General features: G+C 38.9%; 1 protein-coding gene across 1 annotated transcript; it reads left to right on the top strand.

Annotated features, from left to right (window-relative positions):
* The first annotated feature begins 8,881 nt into the window (after window positions 1–8,881).
* Window positions 8,882–12,203, top strand: LOC121958313 (extracellular matrix protein 1-like). Its single transcript, XM_042507213.1, has 3 exons — window positions 8,882–8,998; window positions 9,093–9,349; window positions 11,618–12,203. Exons 1-3 carry the CDS (start codon window positions 8,926–8,928, stop codon window positions 11,819–11,821), a joined length of 534 nt encoding a protein of 177 aa, XP_042363147.1. The 5' UTR covers window positions 8,882–8,925; the 3' UTR covers window positions 11,822–12,203.
* The last annotated feature ends 876 nt before the right edge of the window (window positions 12,204–13,079 follow it).

The raw sequence follows: 13,079 nt of genomic DNA, 5'->3' as shown, positions 1-13,079 counted from the left end.
TCAATCAACAACCTTTAAACAATGTTACTAACCATGATTGTTTTAAGTTGATCATTCCGGAGCACCAAGGTGTTGCCATACACCTCCACAGCAACAAGCTTGGCTACAGCCAAATTTGGCTGGTCTGTCTGTGTCCACTTCTCATTCTCCACCACCACAGAGAAGGTTTTTAGCCGTGAGCCCTCCAGATGGCATGACTTTGCTGCAGTGTAGGTGCAGGTGCCTTGAAAGTCATAGGTATGATTGTCAAAGGTATTGTAATGTGGATCACCTGCGATTGTGCAGGTTTTATTTCCCACTGGATGACATGATCTGATACCCTTGATCAGTGTGCACATCTCAAGTGGCCCACAAGAGTGTTGCTCACAAGGCATCTTGAGTGAAAGGAAAAGAGTTTTTAAAAAGATGTTTAGAACAGGTAGAGTAAAGTCACAATGCCTCTGTACACAAAACTTACCGAGCCATTGCTATTGCAGGTGCAATTTTGCTGACAGTCAGATGACAGAACACTCTGTCCCTTCCAATAATGTCTGCCTTTGTGTTTGCAACCACAGTGCTCAGCAGACACACACGCAGGTTTATGTTTTATTGTAGTAAGTAGGAAGCCATCATTGCACACCCATCCCTCCTGACAGTGCTTCTTGCAGCCAGGGGGAGGTGACCCAGTGTCACAGATTGCATGGCAAACATTGCCACAGTGTTTATAATGACTGTTGTCAGGTAACTTCATCTTAGAAATAGGACAGAAGTCATCTGTCCTCCACTGGGACACATTGACTCCTTTGCTTTGGCATTCTATAGTGTAACTGTGGAGGTGGCTACACCAGGAGCCTTTCTTGCCATTGTAAAGACACACATCATACACACAACTCTTAAAAAACCTCTCAGGATTAATGATGGCATGGCATTCACTGAGGGGGCCTGTGGAGTTTCGTATTAAACCACAGTACCTATCAGTCTCATATTTCTCTTTCTGAGTTATGTCACAGCTGGGACAGTCACTGTTGTTCTTGCAGCCATCAACACAGTCTGGGATCTCTGCAACCCTCCAACTTTTTCCGAGTTGTTCTGTAGACAAAGCCTGTGTGCCATTCTTCAGCTGTAGGTCATCTTTGGAGTTATTATTATAATTGCCACACAAACCACACATGGCATCTGCATATGTCTCAGGAACCTTTATGTGTACTGTTGAATGCCAGTCATAGGAGACTTGCAGGCCAAATTCAGTCTTGATCTCTGCAAAACCACCAATCTGGTAGACTGTGAAATTGTGTTTGAGTGAGACAGGTAAGTTGGTAAGTTCTCCATTAATCTGCAAAACAAGGTTGATAAATTCAAGACTGAACAGGATGAAAGCATCGATCATATTGTAATAAATGCTCTACAATGTATCTCACCAAGACAGAGCCTTTGTGCCGTCTTGTGACAACAACTGAAGTTCCATAAATGTTGACCTCCACCAGCTTTGCACCAGAGCCAACTCTTTTGCCATGAGCATCATTTTGCACAATAACTTGAAACTGTTGCAGGGAGGGATCTTTCGAGCATACCCCCGCGAGTTGATACACACAGGTGCCCTGGAAGTCGAAATCATGCCCATCAAAAGTCTCTATGTGAGGGCCTGTAGTCATGCTGCACTCAGCATAGGCTATTGGGTGACATCCAATAAGGTCATCAACCACCTTGCACTCATACCCCTGTGTACAACCTGGTTTCTTGCAATCAACTTTCTTGGTAGTTTTGTTGCATGTGCATTTCTCGGTACAGTTGTCATCAGTAAAGACAGAAGCTCCAGCCTCTATGTAGAGGCTCTTGTCTTTGTACAAGCAGCCACACTCGGCCTTATGGACACACTCGGTGCCACTAAGCACAAAGCCTTCATCACAAGCACAGGTCTCCACACAGCTTTTCTTGCACTTTGTGGCAGCATCTGGGTTTTCACAGGTGGCAGGGCAGGCATTCCCGCAGATCTCATAATGGCTGTTTTCCGGGCATGAGGGTAGCGCTATTTCAGACAAAATCACAATTTGTTACATTTACAGAATGAGGATGAAACTCAACATATTAAGGGTCCACACACACCATGTTTTTCACACCCTAAAATCCAATATTTTCTGTATAAACGCATGACAGGTGCACTCAAAAGCTAGAGCAACAAGTGTTCCCAGGTGCCTGTTTTTCAAAGTGAGACAGCTGCACTCTGAGATACACAAAGTTCCTATTTTGTGCAGGACTACACAGACGTGTACATCTGTCACAAAGACAACATTTTAGACCTAATACACACTTGAAAAAAGTAACGCCTGAGAGAAGATCAGCCTCAGGGATTTTTGGTAAATAGGCTATGATACTGTGCTGGTTATGGTTGATTAGCCACATCAGCTGCAAGCTGCTATTGTGCCTTTGAAAGTTGGCATGCAGTAGCACCCAGTCAAACCTCGCAGTTTCAGGTGGTAAAAGACATGGCATGTGTCATGACCCAGAGAAATGTCTCAGAGTCTTTAGTTACTCACAGCAACGAGCGAGGTGCCTCCAGTCATGAATTTTTATGCCGGCCCTCTGACAGGCATCGGCATACATTTGCAAGGTGTTACACAGGAAGTTCTTCATCCCCTGACCCATGCACATATCAAACAAACAGATCCCATGGAAGACTTTGGGGTCAATTACAGCATTACAGTCACTAAGTGGTCCATCCATGACACTGGTGAGAAAACTGCAGAACATTCTGGTAGTCAGGCTGTGAAAAAAGCCATCATTTTGACACACCTCACACTGGCCTGAGCATTGGTCTTGACACTGAGTATCATCTGCCACATTAGGAACCTTCCAGCTCCTTCCTAGGGACGCTACACTACTGGTCTGTGACCCAGTAGGAGTCTCCAAGTCATCTTCCTTTTTGCCATTGAAGTTGCCACACAGGCCACAAACTTTGCCAGAAAAACGTCCCGACACTGTGATGACAAGATACTCCTTCCAGTCGTACTGCACAGTCAGGCCAAAATCCGTCTCAGCAATGACAGACAAGCCACTCTGGGATAGCTTCACCCTGCCGCTTTCCAGGTTTATGGGGAGATTCCACAATGTGTGGTTCATCTAAAACATAGTCACAGATATGTTTTCATTTACTAAATAAATAACATTTGGGTAACATGAGCATACCAGTTTGGTAAAAGACCTAACTCACCCTGACAAGGCCAAACTCTGATCGCACAATGGTCACAGTGTACCCATACACCTTAATGATCACCTTGCCAACAAATGTGACCTTTGAGCCAGCGCGTTTGTCATTCTGCACATCAACCTCAAAAGCTTGGTGTTCTTCATCAACATGGCAGTTCTTGACCATCGTATAGGTGCAGCTGCCCATGAAGTTGTAGTAGTTTCCGTCAAATGTGCGGTAGTGCGGATCTCCCATGGCCCAGCAGGTACCTGCTTTGATGGCTGGTGGTTTTTCGACACATGTTGGGGAGTTTCCTTTCATTTGGCACACTTCATCCTCTGAACATTTCATGGTGCTGCAGTCATGTTTCTCTGACACAAGGTAAAGAGAGAGGACATATTAACCATTTAACTGTACTATACCATTAAGCCATGTTACAATATGCCAGGCTATGCTGCTGTATGGTATAAACTATACTGTTTTATACTATCCTTATACTTTACTGCAACATATCCAAAAGATCTAGTTTAATACAACTACAATGCTGTCTTTCTTTTTAACAATACATTTATTGAGTTTTCAATTTCCTCTCGCACAGAGATGGAGAACAATCAGTACACACTTTCTGAGACCTAACTAAATGTCTTTATGTTAAATACATAATGTGATGACGCCCACCCATGTTTCTTTTCTGAAACCTAGCCTAACTGACAGTTGCACTAATTTGTTAGGTGCTAATTCGTTAGATATTATACAGACCATTGTATAAGGGCATCTTCTGCTATACTACGCAGTAGTAATTTGTCCATTATCCTTTATTACATTACGTTGAGTGATTATAACGGGATTCTTTTAACTTACCTGCTGGGTCAGCAGCTGCAGGCGATCCATAACCGTTAGCATAAGCAACACCAAAACTGTAGACTCCAAATGGAGAAGTAGGGTGAGATATCTGGTAAAAGTTTGCCCCAGTGCTATAGTACATCTCAGTCCAGGAGAAATCAGTCCCATCTACGTTTTGCCAGTTAAAGTTAACAGACTGGGGCTTGGGATCAATTTTGATGCCGTTCAGGTCTTTGTTTTTAGCCACAACTATAATGTTGTTGTAGAATTCACCCTGTCCCTTCAGGGAGTAGGAAGTGCTGAAATTACTTGTGGGCAATATTGTCATAAGGAAGGGATCAATATAATCTACTTCTCTATCCGGGCCCCCGTTGAATTCAAATAGGACCTGGATACCCTTGTCAGATGTCAAATAGATAGCGTGTGGCCACTCAGAGACGAGCTCGAGAAACTGACCTGCAAACATAGAGTATTCCTGGGCCTTTCCATTAAAATGAACAGTTATTTTGGTGCGCTGGGATGCTTGGATGAAAACACTATTATACGAAAAGGAAAAGATGTCACGATAAGGCAGAGGTGCAATGATGAATTCTTTTCCCCAGCTGTTTACAGGAAGAAGTTGTTCATAGACATGGTTGCAAGAGGTAAATTTCTGAACACAAGTATGTCCAGAGGAGACCGCAATAGGAAGGCGTGAGACTACACTGGTGCCTTTCAGGTCATCTAGACTCTGAATTTGAACAGTCTCAAATGCATCTAGCTTTAGGGTCATCATGCTTCCTCGCCTGTAAAATTTCCCTTGGAATCGGATAGAGCCCTTCAGGAGAATCTCTACGGAGTTTTGCTCCTTGTGGTTGGTGATGGAAAATTCTTTAAAGGAGTCTTTCTGAGTGCTGGATGGGGTGAATATGTAGTACTCAGTCCCCCAGTCCTTCACTGGGTAAATCAAAGAAGTGTCTGCAGTGTATTGCTTAAAATTGAGAGACATGACAGTGACATCTTGGCTAGCCTCGATCAGCACAATCTGACGGGACTTTCTGCTGCCTTTCATCTCTACACTGTCAGGTAATTTAAATGATACACTCTTGCCAGGATTAATCTCCCTCTCATAGACCTTGCCCATAGCAGACACCTTGACCTTGGTGCTGCCTTGTGAAGAGGGCAAAGCTGCAACCTCAACCAAGAAACGAGTATCCCTACCATTACTCCCAAGGTTTTGCATGAAAGATGTGGCAAACTCTCTTCCTGCTGGTGAAGGAGAGCAGACTCCTGGAAGACAAAGACAGTGAGGAATGAAAAATGCAAAAGTATATCATCTGTTTATCAATAAATGTCATTGACAGAAGATGTACTCAGATCTTATGGTTATGTAAAAGTAAAACTACAGTGTAAGAATAGATTATGTTATTGGATTGTAATTATTGGTGCATTTATTAGTGCACCGCCTAAATGCTACAGCTGGTAGTGTAGGGAAAAATTTTGTACATTTTGATGGCTAACGCTATCAAATAAATGTAGTGGAGTAAAGGAACAATTCTTGCCTCTCAAATGTTGTGGAGTAGAAGTATAAAGTAACAGAAAAGGAAATACTCAAGTACAAGTACTATAAGTACTACAAGTACTTATTGACTTTCCATCACTGTTAAATGCAACACAATATTGTTCAGTTTCAAAAGTTTGAGGTGCAATCAGGGAAAAAGTTGGCTTCATTTGTTTACTTACCACCCAGCAGTAAAACCACCAGACAGTAGACCAGCACTTTCATTGTTGAACCTAAAATATTGCAAGTAAAATAAAATCACCAGGGCACACAAAAAGTGATCTTTTATATTAAATAAAAAACATAGCCAATATAAAATGACGGCCGCTTCTATCAACAAACTCGTAATAATTAAGAACAATCCCAGGGACTTAACAATTTCAGTTAGCAAGTTCACGATCAACAATTATGCCTCAAAATTGCTAAAATAAAATTGCTGTGAACTGCTACCGAAGTATTTACCATTTAAAGATTTTAACAGATACTAATACAAAAATAATATTACCACAGCCACAGCTACTACTATTTGTGTAGCACCTTTACGCACAAGGTTTAAAAAGTGCTTTGATGGATAAAGCAAAAGCAGGATAATCAATAACAGATATAACAAAAAGTTTAGATAAATACAAATTTACAGAATTGAAGCAGTAAAAAAACACAATCAATCTGGCTACATAGCAATTCTCATTAAACTTTATAGTTATAATATTTGCAAATCAAGCTTACCTGAATCAGAAAGCCCAGGGAATCTGAACAAGTGGCATCTCGATTGATTGCCTTTTATTTGTCTTGGTGATGCAGAGAAAGCCAATCAGGGAGAAGGTGTCACGCTCCCTGCACGGATGCCAAGTCACCAACCGACTGAATCACATGGCAAAATTTGCTCTGTGCATGTGCGTGTCTATCACCAGTCAGGTGGAACCCAAATGTCAACTTGTTAGGATCTTTTTAATTTTTTTATAAGCCTAAGAGGAGGGAGAGTGGATGTAAAACAATTATATACTCCTCATCTGACCTCATGATACTGAATTAAATATGGGAAAAGGCGTATTTATCTTTCTGATGGACTGTTCAAAAGTTTAACTTGAATGAAATTAACAAGAGTTACAACACATGTATTTAACATAGGTGGATGATAAACATAAACCCCAGGTGATGTAATGTTATTAGGCTGGGCTACAGTTTTCTATCCATATATAAAAACATTTAAGTATAAGGTGGATGCAGGGAGCACATCTGCTCATTATTCAGAAAATGTGAATTTGTACATCTCATAAATACATAAAAATAGCAGAGGATTTTAAATGTGAAAGACATTATACCATGAATTGATGCAGAAAAGGCACAAATTGGTACATAAAAATTCACCAGAATGCAGGAAAGAGTTTGACACTCAAAATTTTCTGGCTGAGGACCCCGAAATCCCCCTTTACAAATGTCCTCCCCAGTGTTGTAATGAAACCTATGCCCTTGTCTGTGAGTGACAAAAATAGTCTCTATGTCCAGGGCCAAATAACAAATAACAAGATACAATTTAAGTGACAGGAGAGCAACCCTTATATTGTATGCGAGTCACTATCTGACAGTAGCCGATTGTTAACAGTTGTTAACAGTGCACATGTTAAAAGTGTTGAATGATCATATCTAAAGTCACGCCCCAACAAACCTCTGAAACACAATACAGACCAGTCAAATAGTGATGGACACTTATTCATGTTGTTAAAATAAATTGCTATTACATATTGACAAAGATAAAAAATTGCCTGTAACATTAGCTGGAAAAACACTTAATCAACACTTCTTTAACAGCACAATTCAGACAGCAGGAATAATCGTGTGTGAGTTGTTTGAATTTTAGGGAGTGAAAAAAAATATTAAAGCCATTCACTATTTTCAGGGAGGAAATCCTTCATTCCTCTCACATGTAGCAAGTCAGATAACAACATGAAATAAGATGCACTTTTTGGTGACTGTAAATCAGCCTTTGATAACAAAAAGCACACTCAGTTTTTTAAAGAAGAGGTTTAGGGAGTTTAACGTATGAGTCAGTCGAGTTTTGGGAAAGAAATGTTTCTGATTAATGTGCTAGTCAGTGCCATCATGCTTCTTTCCGACTGCATCCAGTCAGCAAAGCATAGCTGACTTGCCTACCAAATGCAAGATAAGATAAGCTTAGGATAAAAGACTGAAGTGACTTAATTGCATTTTGTTACCCTTGTAGCACAGCCTGTTCTCCTGAATATCTTTTGTGTTGTTGATTAAACAAACATGTTGTATTTCTTAGGTGGAATATACCTAATCATGTTGAGACACACAAATAATCGAAATACTTTTGACTGCGTGTATTTTTCTAAATGTTTTGTTTCTGTATTCATTGCTTAAAATTGAAGAGGGGAACAAAGAAATAAAGAAACTGGGATAATAGTCTATATTATATACTTATTGTATATGCTTTATAAATGCTAGACAATGCTTAATTCGTGTTTCTTTATGCATGTTGTCATCAAAACAACCACAACCTCAATCACTGATGACGCAGTCCTTACTGGGGATACATCAGGACATATTAGCTTTTACATTACTGGTCAAATGCATCAAACACCAAGTGGTTTGAGTGTTCGCTTACACTTGTATTTTTATTGATGTCTACTTGTGATTAAGACACATGTAAATACCAGGCATATGTGTATTAATCTTTGTAATAATTTTTTATCTTATTTAGCACTAAATCGCTTTTTTTCCTCTTTTTTCCTCTTTTCCTCTGACTCTTGAGCTGCTGCACCATGTGAATTTTGTGTAAATTCTTATCATATCTTATTTTATCTTGTCTTATTAAACCATATCTGATCTTATGTTATCAACATAGCCAAAGATGTGCTTCAAATACTGTGTAGAGCACCTTTAAAGAAGCTGTGAAAACTGCCTATGGCCTGACATATGCAGGGTTTCCCAAACATTCATTTATTTGTGGCAGGCCACCACAATTAAAACATCTGCTGCCACAAATCATACAAACCCAGAGGAAACACACTAGTAACACACTTTATATAGGAGCATGTATGATCATGGGTTAATTACTCCTCCTAGGACAGCAGACTTTTGAAACCAAATTGTTTTTCCATGTTGCATGCATCAGCAGATATCACCAGAGTTCAAACTCATTGTGTTTTTATCTTGCCAGCTCCCAACACTATGCTACCCCCCCACACCACCACCACTTCTTCTTGCTGCTTCTACCCACACTTCCAAGCATTTCACGCCCACAGACTCATTCCCTTTGCCCCATAAAAGCAGCTTGCAAATCCAGCCACAATAACATTGAGCAACTTGTTGCAGAGAAAATTCTACATTAAAGCTCCGACCAAACAACCACACAGCCATGATCTGGATTGGAGGCCTCACAGGATTTTGGATAATTGTACTGCTGACTTTTCATGGTGCAGATGTGGGAGGTAATGTCCTCCAGATTCTTTGATCATTCATACTAGATGGACTTTACAGATTACAATGCTGTTGACTTTTTTTTTTTTTAATCTTTTTCCACAGAGACCAGAGGAAACTCTCTCAATGAACCCAACGTGCCTTTCCCACCTGCCTGTCCCACTGCTCAGAACCTGGCTGCCATCTGCCATAATGGTCAGCGCCGTCCCAGATACCCACCTAGCTTTTTCCCGAACTCCAGGTTCAGTCACTTTCGCCGTCGTGGAAACGCCATCAACCGTCTGGAGTCGTGGTACAGTCTGTGCTGCAGTGGACAGGTCGCACAGCAGAGCAGCCAGATCCTCTGCTGCGCCCAACAAGCTGTGAGTCTCCGCCTCTGTTTGACTCTGTGAGGGAGGCATCATATAAGTTATTTATTATTAATAAAGTCAATGTTTAAGGTTAGAAAGCTAGACTGTTCTAGCTAGATACACCAGGTTTAGAGATTATGCTGCTGAACAAGTATCTTCCAAGTACAGTGTAATGCATAGTCCAATTAAAATTTCAAAAAACTCCAACTCCAACCACATAAAATCAGGTAGTATTGACATATTTTGTATGTTTTCACCTGTCAGACCAACAAATAGGGAGCTGAACATTTATCGTTTGGCATTTAATTGCCATTTCATTTTTTTGTTATTCAATTAAGTTTTCTAGTGTAAGGTTACATGGAGAAGAGGCTGGCAGGTAGGCACATTTTCAATACCCAAAAAAATCTCTCTCTTTTTAACAGCCTAATGTTGGCAGATGTGGAATAGTCCGAAGTGTTCTTTGTTTTTGTTGTGTTAGTAATAGTGATGTCAGTTAGATTTGGTCAGTGCCATAAATATTAAATCACATTTGCTCACCACATCTTGGCCTTTCTAACCCCCAGGTGTGCATGAACTACACATTATACACTTCTTTTTAAAATACAAACATTTGAAATGATCAGTTATCAAATCAGCGTTCAGCCTATGGAGGTATCGGTTGGAAAAAATACCTATGTCGCGCATCCCAAGATCAACAAGTATGTGTTTTGTTGGGTTTTTTAATTAGCTGATTTAATGAGCCATTCACAGTTTCAATGTACAAGACATATAAATTCAGACCTGCATGAATTAATCTTTGACAGAACACGTGAATCCATCATATTGTTGTATTGTCATATTGCAAAAGATAAATTGGCATATTCGTTTAAAAAAAACAATAATTTACAGCACTAAAAATTAATGAAAGGCTAACTCCAATCATGTTAGCTAACTTGAGCTAAATCACTGTGTAACACCTACTTGGTGAACAAGTCGGTCAATAGTTATGTACTAATGAAACATACTTATTTCTAGTATGAGACATTCATGTGTGGCATACAATGCATCCTATTGTAACTTTCGAGCAAGAGACTCTAAAATAATATTCACCTCAGAGGCAAACATGATGTATAAATACATGAATCTGCCAATAATCATTTTTAATAGCTCGGTATTGCATGCACCATGACAATATGTGTTTATGTGTTTAGATAATGTATATAATAGTCTATTGCTGACAATCACTTTGGTGATATACATGTGATGCCGACGATTTAAGGGCTTAATCTACACGTTTCGACGTCTTCCGATGTCATATTAGCATACCTGAAGATTTGCAGTAAGTATCCAGGCTTTCTTCCTTCCCTTCGTCCTCTTCTGACAACCGTTCATTGTTTCACTTAAATGTTATTTGTGGAAATATGTTCATCTTTGGGGTATAAAGTTTGTTACGACGGTTGTTAATGTAAGCTAAACAACGGTTAACGTAATTACCGGGTCAGAACACCTGTAGAGCGGAGTGATACACGCATAGTGAAAAGGCTTAGTACTCATGGAATACCTCCGGTCCAATCACATTGCTAGGTCGGGAACTAACTGTTGTTTAAAATTTTAACACACACACACACACACACACACACACATATAAACGTAATAATTAGGAGATTAATTTATGTCATAATTCAAGAAGTGTATTGCCTTTATTTATATGATTATCTACATAAATAAAGTCCATACATTACACACTGCGGCATTTATTTTAAAAAGTTGTATCTTACTTTATTTCATTTTTTTATTTTATATTGGTTTATAATTTCATGATTTCATGATTTAATTATATGGTTTTAAGATGCATTGTTTTAATAATATTGCACTGTGATGCCTGGTTTTGTTTTAAACTTCTCCTTTTTTTTACATTTTTTTTTTTTAATTGCCTTGTTGGTCCATTTTATGTTCATTCATGTGAAGCACTCCGTGCATATAATTCCCTTATTGTGTTGCATTTCTTGTATGAAAGGCGCTTTATAAATCATGTTTATATTATTATTATTAGTAGTAGTTGTTGTTGTAATTGTTGTGGTAGTAGCAGTAGTAGTATAGGGATTCAAATGTGGTGAGTAAAACACCTTAGTGCCTCAGACAGATTTAAAGACAAATGACAATAAATGTTTTAATGGAATTTCTGTATAATTTCTAGTAATCTAGTCTACTGTGCCCATTTACAAAGGAGAAGATTAAACTCAGAGAACAAGGGACTGACTCTTACAGGGAGATGAATCACAACTTTATCTTTTCTTACAGTGGAAACAAGCCTTGTCCGAGTTCTGTGTGGAAGAATATTCCACCATGACTCGTGCATATGAGTGCTGTGCGGACAGAGGAGATGCACGGTGGAGGTGCTTCGACAGCGAGCTGCCAAACCCAAACTACAGCCCGATACCAGGCTACACTGCTCCCCAAGTCCCCGAGGAAACAGGATTCACCTTTAACCCATTGGCTTGCTAAAAATGGAAAAAGAAATATATGAGTAAAACTTACAGAACAGGTTAAAATATCTACAGATTATTGTTTTTGTGTAGCTTTATGGAGTGAGATTTTGTCCATGTGCTTAAACCTGCATCACAAAAATGTGCAAGATGATGCTGAGCTATTAATGCCGTGAATCCATCCTGCAGATCTTTGTCACATAAGTCAGGGCATGCTAGTTGTGTTTATGCTGAGTAGGGCAGATAAAAGCTGAGGTCATGCATTATTTTGAAAGCTCTTTATTTTAACCAAGCTTTGTCACAACAGTAAACTTGTTTTGTTTTTTTATTGTACTTGCAACAAATGTTTGCTGTTTAAATCACAGAAAAATTGTGACCTGTGTGAAATCCACCTTTTTTGACATGCATTGTAGTTTTCTTTGTCAGAGAAATAAAGACATAAAAGTTTTCACATGCTTTTTATTATGGAACGAGATAATTATGTGGACTTCACATACCTGGAGAAACAGGTATTCCAGTATGGAAAAAAAATCTTTTTGAAACAAGTTCTTCAAGTCTTGCAGAAAATTGACACATGTAATAAAACAAAGGTCAACTAGGTGTCGCTATTGGTTTTAAAACTTGGGTGTGTGACATTTAGAGATCAGAAATTAATTAAAGAAAAGTTGGGGTGTGCTGCATCAGCCTCAGTAGCGATGTGAATTAATGTCAGAAATAAACTATTAATACAGTTTCATTAAGATCATTCATATAATACACATACAATGAAAGTTACATATTGATTTACTGTAAGTTAGTTGACCACAACAACTAAATAATAAACGGTGTATTTCCTGTCTGACTTCAAAATAAAAGAGTAACAATCTAACTTAGTTGAAATTCGGTCCATACAAAAATCTCACTTAAAGAGTGGGAAAGAGTAATACATGTGATCGTAATAATAAAAATTAATACCATTAATTGTTTTATATCATTGGCATAGTTTCTGTTTTGGCAGTCTGAATAAACATTTTACTCTGAAAAAATGAAAAATGAGCTAAACACATGCAGAATATCAAGAAGGTGCATTTACATAATGATGGAGCACATTTAAGCACATTTCTCTCCTTGGAACAATTTGAGGTAGTTTAAACTACTACTTTTTAAGTTTTATATAATTGCACTCATGCAACATGTAGGCTACAGTTACATGTACAGTTACTAATTTTAGGATAATAAATACTTAGTCACATTCCTCAAATCCATTTATTGTCAAATGTTCAGAAATTGCAGTGGTA

This window comes from Plectropomus leopardus, chromosome 18, assembly GCF_008729295.1.
Source record: "Plectropomus leopardus isolate mb chromosome 18, YSFRI_Pleo_2.0, whole genome shotgun sequence".
Taxonomy (NCBI): Eukaryota; Metazoa; Chordata; class Actinopteri; order Perciformes; family Serranidae; genus Plectropomus; species Plectropomus leopardus.
This window is presented reverse-complemented; position numbering and strand designations above follow the sequence as displayed.